This window comes from Hypanus sabinus, chromosome 11 (genome assembly GCF_030144855.1).
Source record: "Hypanus sabinus isolate sHypSab1 chromosome 11, sHypSab1.hap1, whole genome shotgun sequence".
In the NCBI taxonomy this organism is placed as follows: domain Eukaryota; kingdom Metazoa; phylum Chordata; class Chondrichthyes; order Myliobatiformes; family Dasyatidae; genus Hypanus; species Hypanus sabinus.
Window position 1 is genome coordinate 64,339,590 of NC_082716.1, and position 19,519 is coordinate 64,359,108.

Genomic DNA, 19,519 nt, shown 5'->3' on the forward strand with positions numbered 1-19,519 from the left:
ACCCTCTGTTCCTAAAATATAAAATAGTTAACTACCTTCTTTTTGAGTAACCACTATGGCCACGGATGGAAATACATTCACTGTGAGATGACGGTACTGAATCAAAGCTCAATATTTGCACTGGCAATAGCCCTATTACTCAGGTTTGAAGTTTCTTCTTGTGGGCATGTTTAACTTCCAGAGCTGACGTTCCTTTGTTCCAGCCAATTGTTGTGATGGGGACTGGGAGGCAGGGTTCCTGCTTGATAAAAATCCAGCTCATTAATAAAACATAGTTGCGGTAATGGAGTTGTTAGCATCTTGAGCCTTTTTCTGCCATTTGTAGCCTAACACAATTCTTCCCTTACCCATACAATTTAATTGCAATGTATACAGTATCTATAATTCTCAGATAGAAAATACATTTTTGAGTTAGCATCTGTTAATCTTTTCCGAAAGGAGTTTCATTTGCCTCTTAAGGTATAGACTCTGACTGCCAACCAATGTGAAGAATCTTGAACTGTGAACACTATGTGGTTCTTTAATAGATTGTAGACTTTAATCCAATTTATGTCCTAAACATTCAAGTTCTAGGAAATGCAACACACTTTTGTAATCCTTATTACTTATTATAATTAAAACTCTTGGAATCCAAATGTCATTCTGGTATCTCTTAGGTAATGTGTGGCAGAATATTAAATGCATCGGATTAGCCACTGTGGTGCAGGTTTACTTAAACCAGCGCTCTCTGAAGCTTAGAGCTTTATTGTCTTTAATCCTCTTGATCCAGTGTCCAGAATTTCTTTAGTTTTATTTTGATTACATTTTGTACCTTCAACAATCACTAACTTTTCATCCTACATAACAGAACATAGAGAAGTATGGGCTTTATAGCCCACAATGTTGTGCCGACTTACATTAACCTTGCTCCCCCATCAATCCAACCCTTCCCTCCAGCCTATAACATTCCAACTTCTCGCATCCGTGTGCTAATGTAAGAGTCTCTTAATTGTCCCTATGGGATCAGCCTCTGTGACCAGCCCCAGCAGTGGGTTCCAGGAGCTATTTGTGGTTAAAGAAAAAAAAACTACTGATACTGTCTTGTCTTGGCCATTGCCACCCTGGGGAAAAAGGTGCTGCTGTACACTCTATCTATGTGTCTCATCATCTTCTGCACCTCTCTCAAGTCCCTTCTCATCCTCCTCTGTTCAAAGGAGGAAAATCCCTAGCTCGCTGAATCCCTTCTGTTTTTACAATGACATTTTTTACAATAACTATTGATTTTTAAGTTTGTAGCCATAGCTTTTGGGGCAGCATGGGGAGTTAGGTGTTAGGGACAGGGCTGATGAAGAGGGAGAGTTAGAGGTCAGGGGTAGGGACCAGTGTTCAAGCCAAGATGGCGCTGAGCTGCAATGTCTTTCTACGTCGTGGTGCAGACTTAGTAGCTTTGTAGGTTCATAAGGAAGTTATGGGTGACAATGCAGGGAATTGGGAGTCAGGTTAGGGTTTAGTAACAGTTGAGGGAGAAAGAGAGGTCAGGACAGGAGCCTGTGTTTGGAGTACAGGCCACTGGGATCAGAGGGCCGTGCTGTTCCCGAAGTTGATCCTAAAGTGCTCTGTGGTCGAAGGTCAAAGAGCCGGGAGGTCAGGTCATTTGAGGCCTGGAGGTCAAACCCATGACTGGTGACTCCTGAGGTTGATACCCAGAGATCGGTGAAGTCCAGCGGTCAAAGCCAAAGGTCAAAGTTCAGAGCTTGGTGAGCCTGGAGGTAGAGAGCCCAAAGGGTCAAAGACCGAAGTTAGTTGGACCAAAGGTAGAGGCTCGAAGATCAAGTCTCTGTGTTCAGACCAGAGACTGGAGTTAGAGGCCTGATGCCTGTGAGTTTGAGAGTCTTGGTCTGAGGTCTGGAGGTGACCTCTGCTGGGGCTGGAAGTCTGTTTGTGTGAGATGGTGAAAGGGGCTTGTTCTGTTCTGTTGTTGGTTCTGCTTCTTCTGTTGCTCTGTGTTGGTTGTTGTATTGTTGTTTTGAACGTTGTGGGCATGCTATGTGGGGCAACACTTGCTGCTGCCCCTGCACACCCTTTGGTATGTTGGTTGTTAACTCAGACAACACATTTCACTGTGTGTTTTGATGTACGTTTGATGAATCTGAATTTGCTGTTAGAGATATTAATTTATCACAGTTTTGCCTATTCACATAATATCTCTGTAATTTAGTGCTGCCATCTGCAGTGCTCACAAGTTGGTGCCACAGGTAAAATTGGATATGTGGCTTTCCTTCTAGCTGTTCAAGTATTGAGTCAAAATTTGTGAGATGGGAGGGTCACTTTAAGTTCAGAGTGGGAGGTTAAGGACCAAACTTATTTGTGGATCTTCTGTGTGTGTAATTGACAGCATAGAGGCCATTAGGCACTTGAAACAATGTACTGTTTCTGGTTGATTGCAAAAAATTTTCCTGGATGTGCATAGCCTATGAGAACATGTAACTCTGCACCATCCTAAAAGGATGTAGTCCACTTCTGCATTATTTCAAAGACTTTATTCTACCTGGGCCAGTGATGGATGCTCCAAAGTGTCCGTTTCCTCTAGGTGGATGTGTCCTTCCATTTCCTCCATTACTCATTACTCAAATACCAGCCCTACGATATATCCAACTGGCATAATATCTTCACACCTAACCCCAATTGCCAGCTCACCACCCACATGCTATCTCCTCACCCAAACAAATATCCAAAGCAATTTCTCCTGATGATTTCCTTTCCAAATCTCTAGGCAGAATGCTTCTTGTTCCCGCAGTCAGTTGTACTTGGAAACTGCTGCTTAATATTTTAAGCAACATTTTTGTACTGTATGAAAAATCTTTTGTGTTCTCTTCTTTTCACATGCCAACTTCCTTTCCTCATGAATGTATAAAATAGACTGTCTGAATTGTGATTAATTTGTGCAAATCAAATATATAAAATAAAGATAATTGAACCTAAGGCATGTGCAACTAAACACAAAAATGCTATTTGCTACTGAACCCAGGATTAAAAATGTTATCCTTGTGCATGACTGAAAGGATTAAGCATTATGTTTACAACCATAATACCATCTGTCAAAATCAACCATACTGAAGTTATTCAGAATGAGAGTCAAATTGCAAAAAGGGAGATTGGTCCACATATCATCTGAAGAACTTCTTATAGTAAGTACACATTAGATTGACATTAGCTGAAACAGAAGTTGCAACAGCCATTCTGCAACCACTGTTTAGTATGATCTGGGAACAGGGACATATCGAAGAGCTAGACAAAGGGAGTTATTGTTAGGATCCCCAATAAAGGAACGCTAAGTGATTGCAACAGCTGGTGTGGCATCACACTTTTGTCAGTGCCCGGCAAAATGCTTATCAAAGTCATTTTCAATGGATTATAGATGCTGTCAATGTATGCTTGAGGAAAGAGCAAGCTGGCTTCAGGAGGAACAACGAGGCTGTAACGACCAGATCCTCATGCTGAGTAACATCATAGAACAGTGGCAGAGACAACTGTATGTGAATTTCGTGGACTATGAAAATGCTTTTGATAGCATCCACAGGGAGAGTCTCTAGCAAATTCTCAGATCATATGGGATCTCTTCCAAAATTGTCTAGCTTATAGTAACTTCACCTGCACAGTTGAGGACAGCAACTTGAGCTTTGAAGTCAAGACGGAAGTCAGGCAATGCTGTGTGATGTTGGTGATACTATTTAACCTGGTGATTGACTGGGTTATAAGGCAAACAATAAAGATAACCAGAGACAAATTAGGTGGACTCTATTCCCTACTTTAGAAGAGCTTGGTTTTACAGATGACCTTGCATTAATATCACATACATACCAGCACACGCAAGAGAAAACTCAGCACCTATGTAGCTTTGGTGGACAGGTTAGACTCAGAGGCCTTGACCCTAAGTGTAGAGCCTCCTCCTCACATCAAGGCACATGACATCAATACACCTGCCTGGGCAGCATCACTTGGTAGGATGGTGACATCATGGCCGACATCCAGTGCAGACTCAACAAAGCTAGAACCATCTTCAGATCAATGAGTAACATACGGGGATGAACCAAGTGCAGCATCCACACCAAGTAAAGCTGTACCAGAGCTGTGTTCTGTCCACGCTCTTTTACAGGTCAGATTGCTGGTGCATGACAGAAGGTGACCTTTCCAAGCTCTCATCATTCCACACCATGAGCCTCCAGAAGATCCTTTGTATTTTCTGGCCACGAAATATCTCCAACCACGCCTTACTCCTTCAGTGTCACCGAGAGTACAAGGCCACAATCATCGTTTGGAAACACTGGAGATGGATTGGGAACATGATGAGAAGAGAAGCCATCATCAAGGCAGCACTTCATTAGGACTCTGAAAGATGGAGGAAACGCAGAAAACTAAAAACAACTTAGCACTATACCGTAGAGGCAGAAATGAAGACGCTGAGCCACACCTGGGGCACCATAGAGAAGATAGCCAAGGACAGACAGAGATGGAGGACCTTCATTGCTGCCCTAAACACCAGCAAGTTAACAGGCAGTAACTAACTAGATTGACATTGGGCTCCATAAATGAAACAACATATTCAAAGTCCATGTTTAATATTTAAAAAAGGAAATTGCCTCATATACCTGGAACTTTAATTTTTCAGCAATGTACAATTTTTATGCTGAATGAAGTGCAGTAACAATAATTTCCAGTAACAATAATTTACCTCACTCTGGATAATCAGCTGGGCAATTCCTCACAGTCCTGAACGGAATTCTGTGGTTGGAGTGCACGGGGTAATTCGATTACATTTTTAACATTGTAAAAGGACTTTGACTTTGTTATTCTGAGACAACCTTCTCTTCGCAGTTAAATTCATTACTTGCCATTGTTCTTTAATCCTTCCAGAACTATGGTGAGCTTATTCCTGACATGTAATTCACTGAAAATGGTTGTTGTGATGCGTCTAGTATGGTAGCGTAGTAAGTAGTGCTTGTCGCTCTCACTTTCTGCTTCCACTGCAGGCTAGAAGTCTTGCGAGAAGGAGAGCTGAATGTGTAAGTCTTTCCTGACCAGTACATACCTTCTCCATCATCAGACCTCATGTAGTGCTTCCTTGCTGGCGACACATGGAAACTGAACTCCTCACTGAACTACAGAGGACGGGAAGGAGGTCTGGCCCCTGCACACCATTGTATAGACACGCCCTGGTGCTCGTGAAACAGTTTCCCCAGCTATAGGTAAATAGCTCCACTGCCTTGTGGGCAGCCTCGGGGGAGACGAAGGCTACGGGAGTAAACCCAGACAGCAAATCCAGTGTGGAGCCCCTAAGGCAGCTGAATGTCATTAAACATCCTTCTGGCAGCCAGGCTGGTGCCAACCATATTGCTTCATAAACTTTCCTTTGGACTACACTGGTGAGGCCAAGACGAAGATCTTGACAACTGGGCATCTCAGGATCCCCAGACCTTCTGCCCAGGCTTGTGATGATGATCATTGTCTCCCATTGTTCTTTGAGAAAGACAGATCCCAACCAACCAACCAACCAATTCACTGAGCTCCAGATCCCAGACCACTAGCCTCAACCTCCAATTATCACTCTGCTCAGCCATTTCCAATTATCTTTTTTGCTCTACCCCAATCCCTTCCAATTCAGCATATAGACCAGTACACCTCAGTACAGGTCCTTGTGCCAGACTTTCAAGTTACTCCAAGATCAATCTAGTGCTTCCTTTCCAAATGGCCCTCTATTTTTCTTTCATCCGTGTGCCTAAGAGTCTCTTAATTAACTGCCTCTATCACCACCCTTGGCAGCACATCCACTACTCTGTGTAAAGAAACATACCTGCGATATCCTCCCCCCTACCCCCCCGTACTTCCTCCAATCACCTGAAAAATTATGCCCTCTTGTTATTAGCTATTTCAGCTCTGGGGAAAAGGTGCCAGCTGTCCACTCTGTCGATGCCTCTCATCATCTTATACACCTCTATAAAGTCATTTCTCATCCTCCTTTGCTCCCAGCACCCACCACCACCGGATAAATTATTACACTCCAATTACATAAAATCTCATTAAAAAATTACTATAACTGTAGGTCACTAAATCTCTTTTTAATTTCTCTGAATCTTTAACTTCTAATTCTTATCATTATTCTAGTGTTTAACGTGGCAGTAAATAGTTTTACATTTGAATGTCTATATTTACTGGGTCAAGATCAGTTAAGTTGGATATCAGATACAACTTTGGCTATCATCTCATCGGTGTAAGACTAATATAAACTTTGTGGTTTTGGTGAAGGATCTTTAACTTGAAAGGACCCTCATCTGAGGATTTCCAGTATTTTTTTATTTTATTTGATTTAATGATTAAAAAAGACTGTTATAAATGTTGTCAACTTCTAGCTTGATCCTTTAAGTAATGCATGTTTTAATAAAACACGTGTATTGATCTGGTGAACTGCAGAGCATATTAATCAAATTTTGGTTACATAAATTTAGTCCAAGTTTTATCCAGAATATGGAATAAGCTGCCACATGGAACTGGTGGACACAGGGTCAATTGGATCAGCACATAGGTAGGAGGGATGTGGAGGTTGATGGGACTAGGCAGAATGATAGCTCAGCAAGGACTATATGAGCGAGAGAGCCTGTTTAGGCACTGTATGCTGTACGACTCTCTGTCACGACCAGAACAACTTACCCATTTTTCTGTGAGAACTTATCAATAGATGGTCTGTTAAATTTCAGGTTTAGTGTGAAAGGGTCCTGAATGCCTTTGAGTTTGTTGTTGTTGATTCCTGACAAACTCTGATTAATATTGACTGATGAATATTAGAATCTAAAAGGAACTTCCAGTCAAACACTGCAAAGCCTTCAATGAAGTTATATGTGATTTTATGTTTCTTTTTTGATCCAAATTTCAACAAAAGAATAAATTAGATATCAGAGTATTCTCGATCATTTCAACACACACAAAATGCTGGAGGAACTCAGCAAGTCAGGCAGCATCTATGGAAGGGAATAAATAGTTAACATTTCAGGGCTTTTGAAAGGTCTTGGCTCGAAACATTGACTGTTTATTCATTTTCATAGATGTTGCCTAATCTGCTGAAGTTCCTCCAGCATTTTGTCTGTTTGCTCTGGATTTTCAATATTTGCAGATTATCGTGTTTATAATTATTGTTTTTCATCTTTCACATTAAAGTTGTGTTTGGAAAAACAAGGAATAAAACAAATGGAATTTGGCTTTACTTTACTAAATTTGTCAGTCTTACAGTTATAGCAGTAATTTGATGTGTTTTTCCGAACTGATCTAAGAAAATGGAGTCTGGTGTCCCTTTTGGCTTAGTTGTACACTGCCTTTGCTGTGCTGCTGCATGCAACAGTGTAGTCTTGTCAGTGCGAGGTTATCATTGCACCATGCATTTTTAGTCAACTTTATCCTGGAAAGCAATTACATGGATAAATCTTAGATCCAATTATGATTCTTATAGTTGAGGTAGTAGTACTTTTCTCTTTGTCCTTAGTTAAATGGAACAGCACCTGAAAGGTTCCCCTCATTGTTCAACTGTGTTACCCTGTGTTTTCTGCTGTTCCCCTGCAGGGCCGCAGCACGCTGCAACAAGGGGATTGAGGTTCTATTCGCTGTAGCTCTGGAACACTTTGTTCTGGTGGTGGTGCGGGTGCTTCGAGGTCCTTCCCAGGCAGATGAAAGCCTGAAGAAAATCCGACGCCTGATACATTGTCAGTGGTGTGAAGAGCGGGTCTTCTACAAGAAGTGCCATATGCTAGAAGGTAAACCGCACTCAACAACAGTCTATGCAGCCAATGGTTAAATATATTTAGCTGTTTGCCTTCACCTGAAAAGGGGGATCAGTGAACTGCTGCAGTGTTTGTCAATCTGCTGTTGATTATTTGTGTCCTCGCAATGCTTTTTAAGCTCCCTGTACTTCAATATTTAATATCTGGCTCCTCTTTCATATGCCATTGTTAGCTGCCTTAAATGGCAAAAAGTTTGTGTCACATAATTGCTGAATCTGTTGTAGATTTTGACCAACTGGTAAGTATATTTGAAATGCCCTAGTGGTTAAAGTTAATGATTACCCATCAAGCAAAATTTCAAGTAATACAAGTAGTATTGCAGTTTCCTCATTCTTCTAAGGGCCAGAGATTTATGTATTTTATTTTGCTGGTAACATGGAATATAAGAACCAGATATGTTAAGTATTTCTCTTCATATGAATTCTAATATATTGAAACATTTACTGAATATGACCTCTGTTGATACTCCTGCCCCCCCCCCCCTTACCCCATCCCTATCTATAATTTTAGTCTGGTTCTCTTTCTCCCTTTTTTTTCCCCCTCACTATAATCTCCCCCCAGCCCTACCTTTCTTTCTCTTTTATTTCCCATAATTCTCCACCTTCCCCTTAGCCCATTTCCCTCCAGCCTATCACTTCCCAGCTCTCTACCTCATCCCTCCCCCCACTTCTTATCCCCCCTTGACCATCCCATGTTACTTCACTCCTGATGAAGGGTTTCGGCCCGAAACGTCGTCACTACCTCCTCCCATAGATGCTGTCTGGCCTGCTGAGTTCTGCCAGCATTTTGTGTTTTTTACTGAATATGGTCTTATGGTTTTAGGTTTGGAGTCAGCACCATACAATACAAACACTGTCATAGCCTTGAAAATTGATGTGCAACAATGCTTTATGTTTAGTAACAAACAACTAGTCTATTTTCAAACAGGTTTTCTGTTATTATTTCAGAAAGTGCATACCGTCAGCTGCCGTGTGATTGTCATGGAAGTATGCCAGGAAAAACCGCAGTGGAGCTTGGACCATTGTGGTAGGTTGCTGCTAAAAGTTTAGGATTTGGAATAAAATTCTAAGTTATTGTTTGACCTCATGTTGAGTCCTAAACGTCTAGCATTCCTAGTTTTAGACATAGTTTTCTTCTTTTTATTCAAGCAAGGAGTTTTGCCAATGTTATTGAAGTGTTCTACAGTCTAACATTTGGTTTTCTTGTGGCTGGTGTGTCAAGTGTCCTAATAAATGAAAGAGTTGCCAGCAATATTTTTCAGTCAAAACCTGCTGATCTGAAATTGTGCCCACTTCTAATGGCCGAGTTCCTAATATGTTCTGCAAAAATACAGGTTCAGCACCTGTGTGTGCCACATGTGGGTGGGTTTAGGAGATGACAAAACCACATACTTCGAAGGCCTATATTAGACTTCCAATGTTGTGTTTTAATTTAGTCCTTTATTTATTGTCAAAAGCACAAGTACGTATATGCAAATATGGTATGAAATATTTACTTGCAGCAGTATCGTAGGCACTTTAACATTTACAAGCGCACATTCAATATTATATTTTGTTTTGTAAGAAAGAAAGAATTAAAAGAAACAAAGGTCCATTGTAGTACAGAGTGGTCATAGTGTTGCTATACCGAGGTAATGATTAGGGTTGTGCAGGTTGGTTCAAAAGCCAAGTGTTTGAGGGGAAATAGCTGTTCTTGAACCTGATGTTGTGGGGCATTCTGGCTTCTGTACCTCTTGGTAGCTGTGACGGACGATGCCTGGACGGTGGAGATCTTTGAAAATGGATGCTGCCTCATAGATACTTTCGATAGTGGGGTACAATGTGCCTTTATGTCCACTAGTCTGCAGCTTTTTGCTTTCCAGAGCATTAAGATTGTTGAAATAGATTATAATGCAACTAGTCGGTATACTTGTAGAAGTTTGTGAGAGCTTTCGGTGGCATTCCAAACCTCCTTGTTAAAATTTAAACAAGACAAACCAACAAAAAAGAATTGAGTGTAAATAAGGTTAGATTTCCCTGTGTTTTAAGGACTTAAAGATCTGTGATTATAACCATAAATAATATAGGTGCTATAGGCTTGCATAATAGTTCTACACCGTACCTTTCTCAAGTGTGAAATTATACAAAAGGATATCCTATTGTTTTACAGTTAGTGACGTATTTGAAGAGTTGGCATTGCGTTACCATAGGAAAATCATCCAGATTGCACAAACCTCAATGTAATAATGATCAGAATGTTGCTTTTGTGATACTGATCAGGAAGCCAAAATAATTCTCCTGCTCATCACACTGTTCTTAAAAGAAGTTGTGCTATAAGGGTTTTTGTATCTAATTGAGAGCACAGAAGGGGCCTCAGTTTAATTCCTTATTCAGACAATGGTATTGCAGCACTCCCTCCATACCACTTAAGCCTTGCCTTCCATTGTCCAAAATCCAAAGAAACCCAAAGGTGCCACTGCTGAACATTAGTGTGCAGAAGCAGAAAGTGAGATCATAAAGCAAAAACTTGATGATGTTTGAAGGACCTCTGCTTCATATCGTTGACCTTAGTTGTCATCATTTTCTTTCACTGCTTTGAAGAAGTTAATTTTCATAATCCACATTCTTTCCAGTCTATTTCTGTTGGAGCCTTCTGGTCTCCTGGAGCAATCAAATATTGCAAACCAATGCACAGAGATTCTTTTAAGGTTTTGCCACCTCACTTTTCTTGCCGTGTCATTGAAATATTCTTCCAAAGCATTCTCACGACTTGATATAAATCAGCATTATACACCAGAATTCTGACTTTTAAACCAGGAAGCACTCTACAGCTCTGCAATATTTCCAAGGGATTATTATGGATAATTAATGCTAAAGAGCTTGAAAGGTTTAATGTTCCATTCACTGGGAACATCTAGGAAACATAAATGAAATTAGTGAAATGGATAAGGTTTGTTATGAAGCAGCATTCTACTTCAGTAAGATGCTCCAGACCATTTCCTCACCATTACTACGGCATCATGAAAGAACCAGAATACACCTTCTGTTTTTATGCATCTGACAATTGTTTTTGGAAAATATAGCCAACAGGTGAAGATTTCAATTAGCTTTCTCCTTTTCATAATTCCCAAGCAGGATTTCAAAAATTACACTTCTATATTTGGCATGCTATGCCTTGAAATGACTACTGCAGTATTGAAATATTATGTTGGCATTGAATATTTTTGTTTGAATTTATAGCCTACTGGTGCTTATTTGTATAATAGCTACTTCTTTGACATTTTGTATTTTCATTTTTTAAGTTGAATTTAGAACTTGTGGTGTACAAATAAACTTTGTACATCTGTGGCAGTTTGTGTACTTTGCTTTGCCATACTTTGTATCCTTGTAAGTTTAAATTTGTCTGATTAACATTTTACTCAGAGGAAACCAGTCCGGAAAAAACACTGATACATCCATTTGACCTTAACGTGCTTTTTAGTCATGCGAATCTGAAGGCGGCTCTATTCACAGGAGATATTGTACACAAAAGCAGAAGGTTTGTTATGTGTACCACAGACAAGTGCTCTTTGTACACATGCTCAGGTTTAACTACAAATGGCAAGCAGAGGAAATTTTCCATTTGAGTTGGAAAAACTGAAACTCTACCTCAGTGCTATGTTGAACACCTTTTTGCTACTTTTTATAACAAACAACAATTAACTCAGAGTGGCTCAATCATGAGCCCAACATTATTTTACTTGCAGCAAGGGAAGACTAGCACTACACAAGAGCCAGTGCTGGCTTTGAGAGAACAGACAGCATAGTCACTCCTTTATATGGAAGGCTCAGGTCAAAGACAGGATGCATTCTGTTCAACTGCTTAATCAGTGTTCTTGGCATTCTTCCTGTAACTGAATCCTCTTGTCTTTAATCAGTTTGTCATCAATTCAGGTTCCATTTTGTTACAGACAAAAGTCCTATTTAGTTAGTACAAGTATGTTTTCACATTCCCTCCTTTTGTATACAGTATGCATATTCTGTATAAGTATATAAGCAATGATGCATTTTCAAAGCCCAACCCCAAAATTCCCTTTTCATCTGTCCACTTCAACAGGTATCCATTTTTTTCTTTGGTGTCCTCCCTTTCATCCTGTTATTTCACACAAAAATCGTAAAAGAATAACAGCCATTTTTAAATGAATACAGAATAGCTGCCCCCCATTCTCCTAGCACCCCAAATGGCCACCAACCACCTCCTAGAGTGTCACAGTTGTGATACTGATCCTCTACATTCTTAACCTCTTTGGTAGCTTCCAGGATGTGATTTGCCAAATGAGTTATATTTTCTGATTCGTCAGGTATGTAAGTACACCAACACAAATGCCCGCTTTCTCTGATGGAATAAAATTCAAAGCCGTTCTGTTTTGTAATGCTACTGTACAAACAGTTATCAGTTATGCCAACAACTTGGTTAATGCTTGTTGGGTTTGATCAAAGGTATACGTGGTTTCATTCCACAAACCAATGCCATATTAATTAATACTTGGGACAATCTCACTGTCCTATATCCTAAATATCCATCTCCACCACCGTTGCCGGCAACCCATTCCACACACTCACCACTCTCTGCGTAAAAGAAAAAAACTTAACCCTGACATCTCCTCTGTACCTACTTCCAAGCACCTTAAACTGTGCCATCTCATATTAGCCATTTCAGCCCTGGGAGAAAGCCTCTGACTATCCACACGATCACCACCTCTCATCATCTTATACACCTCTATCAGGTCATCTCTCATCCTCCGTTGCTCCAAGGAGAAAAGGCTGAGTTCACTCAACCTATTCTCATAAGGCATGCTCCCCAATCCAGGCAACACCTTTGTAAATCTCGTTTGTACCCTTTCTATGGTTTCCACATCCTTTCTGTAGTGAAGTGACCAGAACTGAGCACAGTACTCCAAGTGAGGTCTGACAGGGTCCTATATAGCTGCAGCATTACCTCGCAGCTTTTAAATTCAATCCCACGATTGATGAAGGCCAATACACCATAGGCTTTCTTAACCGAAGAGTCAACCTGCCAGCAGCTTTGAGTGTCCTATGGACTCGGACCCCAAGATCCCTCTGATCCTCCACACTGCCGAGACTCTTAACATTAATACTATATTCTGCCATCATATTTGACCTACCAAAATGAACCACCTCACACTTACCTGGGTTGAACTCCATCTGCCACTTCTCAGCCCAGTTTTGTATCCTAATGATGACCCACTGTAACCTCTGACAACCCTCCACACTATCCACAACACCCCCAACCTTTGTGTCATCAGCAAATTTACTAACTCATCCCTCCACTTCCTCATCCAGGTCATTTATAAAAATCACAAAGGAAAGGGTTCCTAGAACAGATTCCTGAGGCACACTACTGGTCACCGATTTCCTTGCAGAATATGACCCATCTGCAATCACTCTTTGCCTTCTGTGGGTAAGCCAATTCCGGATCCACAAAGCAATGTCCCCTTGGATCCAATGCCTCCTTACTTTCTTAATAAGCCTTGCATGGGGTACCTTGTCAAATGCCTTGCTGAAATCCATATACAGTACATCTACTGCTCTTCCTTCATCAATGTGTTTAGTCACATCCTCAAAAAATTCAATCAGGCTCGCAAAGCACGACCTGCCTTTGACAAAGCCATGCTGACTATTCCTAATCATATTATGCCTCTCCAAATGTTAATAAATCCTGCCTCTCAGTATCTTTTCCATCAATTTACCAACCACTGAAGTAAGACTCACTGGTCTGTAACTTCCTGGGCTCTCTCTACTTCCTTTCCTGAATAAGGGAACAACATCTGCAACCCTCCAATCCTCCGGAACTTCTACTGTCCCCATTGATGATGCAAGGATCATTGCCTCCCACAGTAGCCTGGGTTACATCTTGTCCAGTCCCGGTGACTTATCCAACTTGATGTTTTCCAAAAGCTCCAGCACATCTTCTTTCTTAATGTCTACATGCTCAAGCTTTTCAGTTCACTGTAAGTTTTCCCTACAATTGCCAAGATCCTTTTCCATAGTGAATACTGAAGTAAAGTATTCATTAAGTAAGTCTGCTATCTCCTCCGGTTCCATACACACTTTTCCACTATCACACTTGATTGGTCCTATTCTCTCACGTCTTATCCACTTACTCTTCACATACTTGTAGAATGCCTTGTGGTTTTCCTTAATCCTGTCCACCAAGGCCTTCTCATTGCCCCTTCTGGCTCTCCTAATTTCATTCTTTAACTCCTTCCTGCTAACTTGTCTGTTCCTATCTCTCTCCAATGCTATGGTAAAGGAGATAGTATTGTGATCACTATCTCCAAAATGCTCTCCCACTGAGAGACCTGACACCTGACCAGGTTCATCTCCCAGAACAAGTACAGCCTTTTCTCTTGTAGGCTTATCTAAATATTGTGCCAAGAAACCTTCCTGAGCACACCTAACAAACTTCAACTATTTAAACCCTTTGCCCCAGGGAGTTGCCAATCAATATTTGGCAAAATTAAAATCTCCCACCATGACAACCCTGTTATTATTGCACCTTTCCAGAATCTTTCTCCCTATCTGCTCCTCGATGTTACTATTGGGTAGTCTATAAAAAAACACCCAGTAGAATTATTGACCCCCTTCCTGGTCCTAACTTCCACCCACAGAGACTCCATAGACAATTCCTCCATGATTTCCTCCTTTTCTGCAGCCGAGACACTATCTCTGATCAGCAGTGCCATGCCCCACCTCTTTTGCCTCCCTCCCTGTCCTTTCTGAAACATCTAAAACCTGGCACTTTTAAGTAACCATTCCTGCCCTTGAGCCATCTAAGTCTCTGTAATGGCCACAACATCATAGCTCCAAGTACTGATCCACGCTCTAAACTCATCCGCTTTGTTCATGATACTTATTCTGTTGGTTTTTAGAAGTTTTCTAATCCTCTAATTTCCCACTAATTTTTGTTGTATTATATGCCCTCTCTTTGACTCTTATGTTATTACCAATTTCTAGCCTCTCTTCCTCACTGTACTTACTGTAGTTTCTCTTTCTTTTGTTCACTACAGTGTCCTGTAGGGATTAAATCTATGAGCTCAAATTCCACAGTTCCCATTCTTTCTTACTCTTTTTATCAATGCTTCCTTGCTGCCAGATCTTGAGTGTCCCTTCCACTCTATCGTACAGATTTAGTGCAACACTGATGCCAGAGGTGTTCCTTACACCTTTACTGATCAAATCTAATCATTGATACCCATATGTTTCTGGATGCTTTGCTGAAAATATTGGAATCACGGAGAGAGAAACTGATCCATTCAATAGACAGTACCACAGATCGCAGAGTATAAAATGGGAGTGGGGCAGAACACGGTATTTGCCACAGAGCAAAAAGCAAGCATTTTCGTCATCATTCCTCCACGGAGTCTCCCCAGGAGCATTCAGTCACCAGAATCCCTTTTGGTCCGCTCCCACACCTGAACATGTTATCTCAGTGGGACCTCTGAGTTCTGTCAAACATTTTTTCACTACCTCTTGTAAAAACAACAATTAACTCAAAGTGGATCAGTCATAAATGTGTTCCTTGTACTTGCTGCAAGGGAAGACTAGCTCCACACAAGAGCCAGTGATAGCTTTGAGAAAACAGACAGCATAGTTTCTCCTTTATACACAAGTGTTGGCTCAGTTCTAGGACAGAGTGCATTCTGTTCATCTGCTTACTAACCGAATGCACTTGTCTTTCTTCAATTTGTACTTGTACCCTGGTTCCATTGCATAACTTTGCACGAATGCTATTAGCAAAGCACTCTGATACAATGCAGGTTCCATTTGGTTACAATCAAAATGCCATTTTATTACTACATGTTAAATACAGTACCATAGCTACTACAGGATTATATCAAAACCTCATACTTCTTTGCCTCTTGGTAGCCAATATTTGGCATTTAAAATAAAGGCAATTTACGTTTCATATTCTGGTTGAGCATAAAAAAATTTTCAATGTGCAAAAATATTATGGGTTTACTAAGTACTTAAAATTTAAAGCTGCACTCTGGATCAACAGTGAATAATTAATCATATGCCATTCACATACAGTATTTTATATGGTATGATTGGGTGTTGGCATGTCCCTTTTTCTGAAAAGAGGATCTAAATGTAGCATATGTTCATGTTTCTTTTGTAACCAACAGCACAGGATAGCTTTGAAAGGCAGATGTTGCAGCGAAGATGGTAGGTCTTCAGTGTTTCAATTTTTATTGGCATTAGCGGAAAATAAATTTAATATCTAACTGCAGATTGAAGTCAGACAATTTTTTTGAGTACTGTATTAATTATTTTGATCATGAGATGCATTGGACTGCTACCAGTCATTGCCAGTGGCCCTGAAGCTGGTGGAAAGTTGAAATAAAAATATTGGAAATGCTTATCAAGCCAGCTGGAGAAAAGTATTATGGTGCCTGTTGTTAGGTGATATTGTTCAGTTTATTGGTTGGCAAAGTATGTACACATATTTATCTTACAAGTAAAAGTAATAAATTGTCTTCTTCCAATCGGAAATAATCACACTGTAACGCTATAACACTTATTTTCAATTCATTGTGGTCTTTTGTTGCAGCGCTGCCAAGTTACAGCTGAGCGTACACCTCTTTATGGGCAGTATTATCTCTCACTTCTCATTGTGTCAATTTTAAACTCCCTTTTTGCCTTCTATTTCTACATAGCTCATGAAGACCTGAAGAGAGGAACACAGGACTTGTTTAAAACTATTATTTATTCGCCATACAAATACATAATTTAGAGATGCGTTGATAGATGACGAACAGCAATAGAACTTTAACGCAGTTTTCAAATTCATACCTTGCTGTCCAGTGAGGTCTATATTCTTTAACTCAATTGTGGCTAACTAAATTCAAAGACATACTGTTCCATCACTTCTCTATTACAATTTCTTTCAGTATTTAACTGCAGGAAGCAAGGATTTACATTCTTGGACCACTGGGATCTGTTTTGGGGTAGGGATGAATGTTACAAAAGGGACGGGTTGCACCTTAATAGGCGGGGGACCAGCATTCTGGCAGACAGGTTTGCCACTGCAACACGGATGTGTTTAAACTAAGTAGTGGGGGGGAGGGGATGTACTGGAAATATAAGGATGGAGTTAAAGGGAAAGTGAAGATAAGAAAAGTTAAAAAGGACAACAGAATCAATGGAGTAGAAAGCTCAAGAAGAGATCATACAGTATGGTCAAGTGAAATAGGAATTGATATGAAAGGAGAGGGGAGTATCGAATTAAAAGTATTATATATGAATGCACGAAGTATAAGGAATAAAGTAGATGAGCTTGAGGCTCAGTTGGAAATTGGCAAGTACGATGTTGTGGGAATAACAAAGACATGGCTTCAGGTGGACAGGGCCTGGGAAATGAATATTCAAGAATATACATCTTATCGAAAGGACAGACTGACTGGCAGAGGGGGCGGGGTGGCTCTTTTGGTGAGGAATGATATTCAGTCCCTTGCGAGGGGGGACATAGAATCAGGGGATGTAGAGTCAGTATGGATAGAACTGAGAAATTCTAAGGGTAGAAAGACCCTAATGGGAGTTATCTACAGGCCCCCAGACAGCAGTCTGGATGTAGGGTGTAAGTTGAATGAAGAGTTAAAATTGGCATGTCGCAAAGGTAATGATACAGTTGTCATGGGGGATTTCAACATGCAGGTAGACTGGGAGAATCAGAGTGGTACTGGACCCCAAGAAAGGGAGTTTGTGGAGTGCCTCTGAGATGGATTCTTAGAACAGCTTGTACTGGAGACTACCAGGGAGAAGGCAATTCTAGATTTAGTGTTGTGCAATAAACACTGTTGTGCAATGGTCAGGGACCTGGAGGTAAAGGAACCATTAGGAGGTAGTGACCATAATATGATATGTTTTAACCTACAATTTGAGAAGGAGAAGGGAAAATCAGATGTGTCAGTATTACAGTTGAACAAAGGGAACTATGGAGCTATGAGGGAGGAGCTGGCCAAAGTTCAATGGAACAATACCCTAGCAGGGAAGACAGTGGAACAACAATGGCAGGTATTTCTGGGAATAATGCAGAAGGTGCAGGATCGGTTCATTCCAAAGAGGAAGAAAGATCCTAAGGGGAGTAAAAGGCGGCCGTGGCTGACAAGGGAAGTAAAGGGCAGTATAAAAATAAAAGAGAAGTATAACATAGCAAAGATGAGCGGGAAACCAGAGGACTGGGAAGCTTTTAAAGAGCAACAGAAGATAACAAAAAAGGCAATACGCCAAGAAAAAATGAGGTATGAAGGTAAACTAGCCAAGAATATAAACAAGGATAGTAAAAGCTTCTTTAGGTACGTGAATAGCAAAAAACTAGTTAAGACCAAAATTGGACCATTGAAGACAGAAAGGGGTGAATTTATTATGGGAAACAAGGAAATGGCAGATGAGTTGAACAAGTACTTTGGATCTGTCTTCACTAGGGAAGACACAAACAATCTCCCAGATGTAATAGTGGTCAAAGGAACTAGGGTAAAGGATGAACTGAAGGAAATTTATATTAGGCAAGAAACGGTGTTGGATAGACTGTTGAGTCTGAAGGCTGATAAGTCCCCGGGACCTGATGGTCTGCATCCCAGGGTACTTAAAGAGGTGGCTCTAGAAATCATGGACACTTTGGTAATTATTTTCCAATGTTCTATAGATTCAGGAACAGTTCCTGCTGACTGGAGAGTGGCTAATGTTGTCCCACTTTTCAAGAAAGGAGGGAGAGAGAAAACAGGGAATTATAGGCCAGTTAGCCTGATGTCAGTGGTGGGAAAGATGCTGGAGTCAATTATAAAAGAGGAAATTATGACACATTTGGATAGCAGTAGAAGGATCAGTCTGAGTCAGCATGGATTTATGAAGGGAAAATCATGCTTGACTAATCTTCTGGAGTTTTTTGAGGATGTAACTATGAAAATGGACAAGGGAGAGCCAGTGGATGTAGTGTACCTGGACTTCCAGAAAGCTTTTGATAAAGTCCCACGTAGGAGAGTAGTGGGCAAAATTAGGACACATGATGTTGGGGGCAGAGTACTGACATGGATTGAAAATTGGTTAGCTGACAGGAAACAAAGAGTAACGATTAACAGGTCCCTTTCGGAATGGCAGACTGTGACCAGTGGGTTACCGCAAGGATCGGTGCTGGGACTGCAGCTGTTTACAATATACATTAATGATTTAGATGAAGGAATTAAAAGTAACATTAGCAAATTTGCTGATGACACAAAGCTGGGTGGCAGTGTGAAATGTCAGGAAGATGTTATGAGAATGCAGGGTGACTTGGACAGGTTGGGTGAGTGGGCAAATGTATGGCAGATGCAGTTTAATGTGGATAACTGTGAAGTTATCCACTTAGGTGGCAAGAACAGGAAGGCGGATTACTATCTAAATGGAGTCAAGTTAGGAAAAGGGGAAGTACAATGAGATCTGGATGTTCTTGTACATCAGTCAATGAAAGCATGCATGCAGGTACAGCAGGCAGTGAAGAAAGCTAATGGCATGCTGGCCTTTATAACAAGAGGAATTGAGTATAGGAGTAAAGCGGTCCTTCTGCAGCTGTACAGGGCCCTGATGAGACCCAACCTGGAGTATTGTGTGCGGTTTTGGTCTCCAAATTTGAGGAAGGACATTCTTGCTATTGAGGGAGTGCAACATAGGTTCACAAGGTTAATTCCCAGAATGGTG

The 19,519-nt window shown here is 40.8% G+C and overlaps 1 protein-coding gene across 1 annotated transcript in view; it reads left to right on the forward strand.

Moving 5' to 3' along the window:
- The window catches only part of trmt1l (tRNA methyltransferase 1-like), a 77,397-nt gene that overhangs the window by 36,108 nt on the left and 21,770 nt on the right, over window positions 1-19,519 (forward strand). Inside the window, exons 11-12 of the mRNA XM_059984519.1 lie at window positions 7,588-7,778; window positions 8,753-8,831. Coding sequence (XP_059840502.1) covers window positions 7,588-7,778; window positions 8,753-8,831 — 270 coding nt within the window. The remainder of the gene's footprint in view (window positions 1-7,587; window positions 7,779-8,752; window positions 8,832-19,519) is intronic.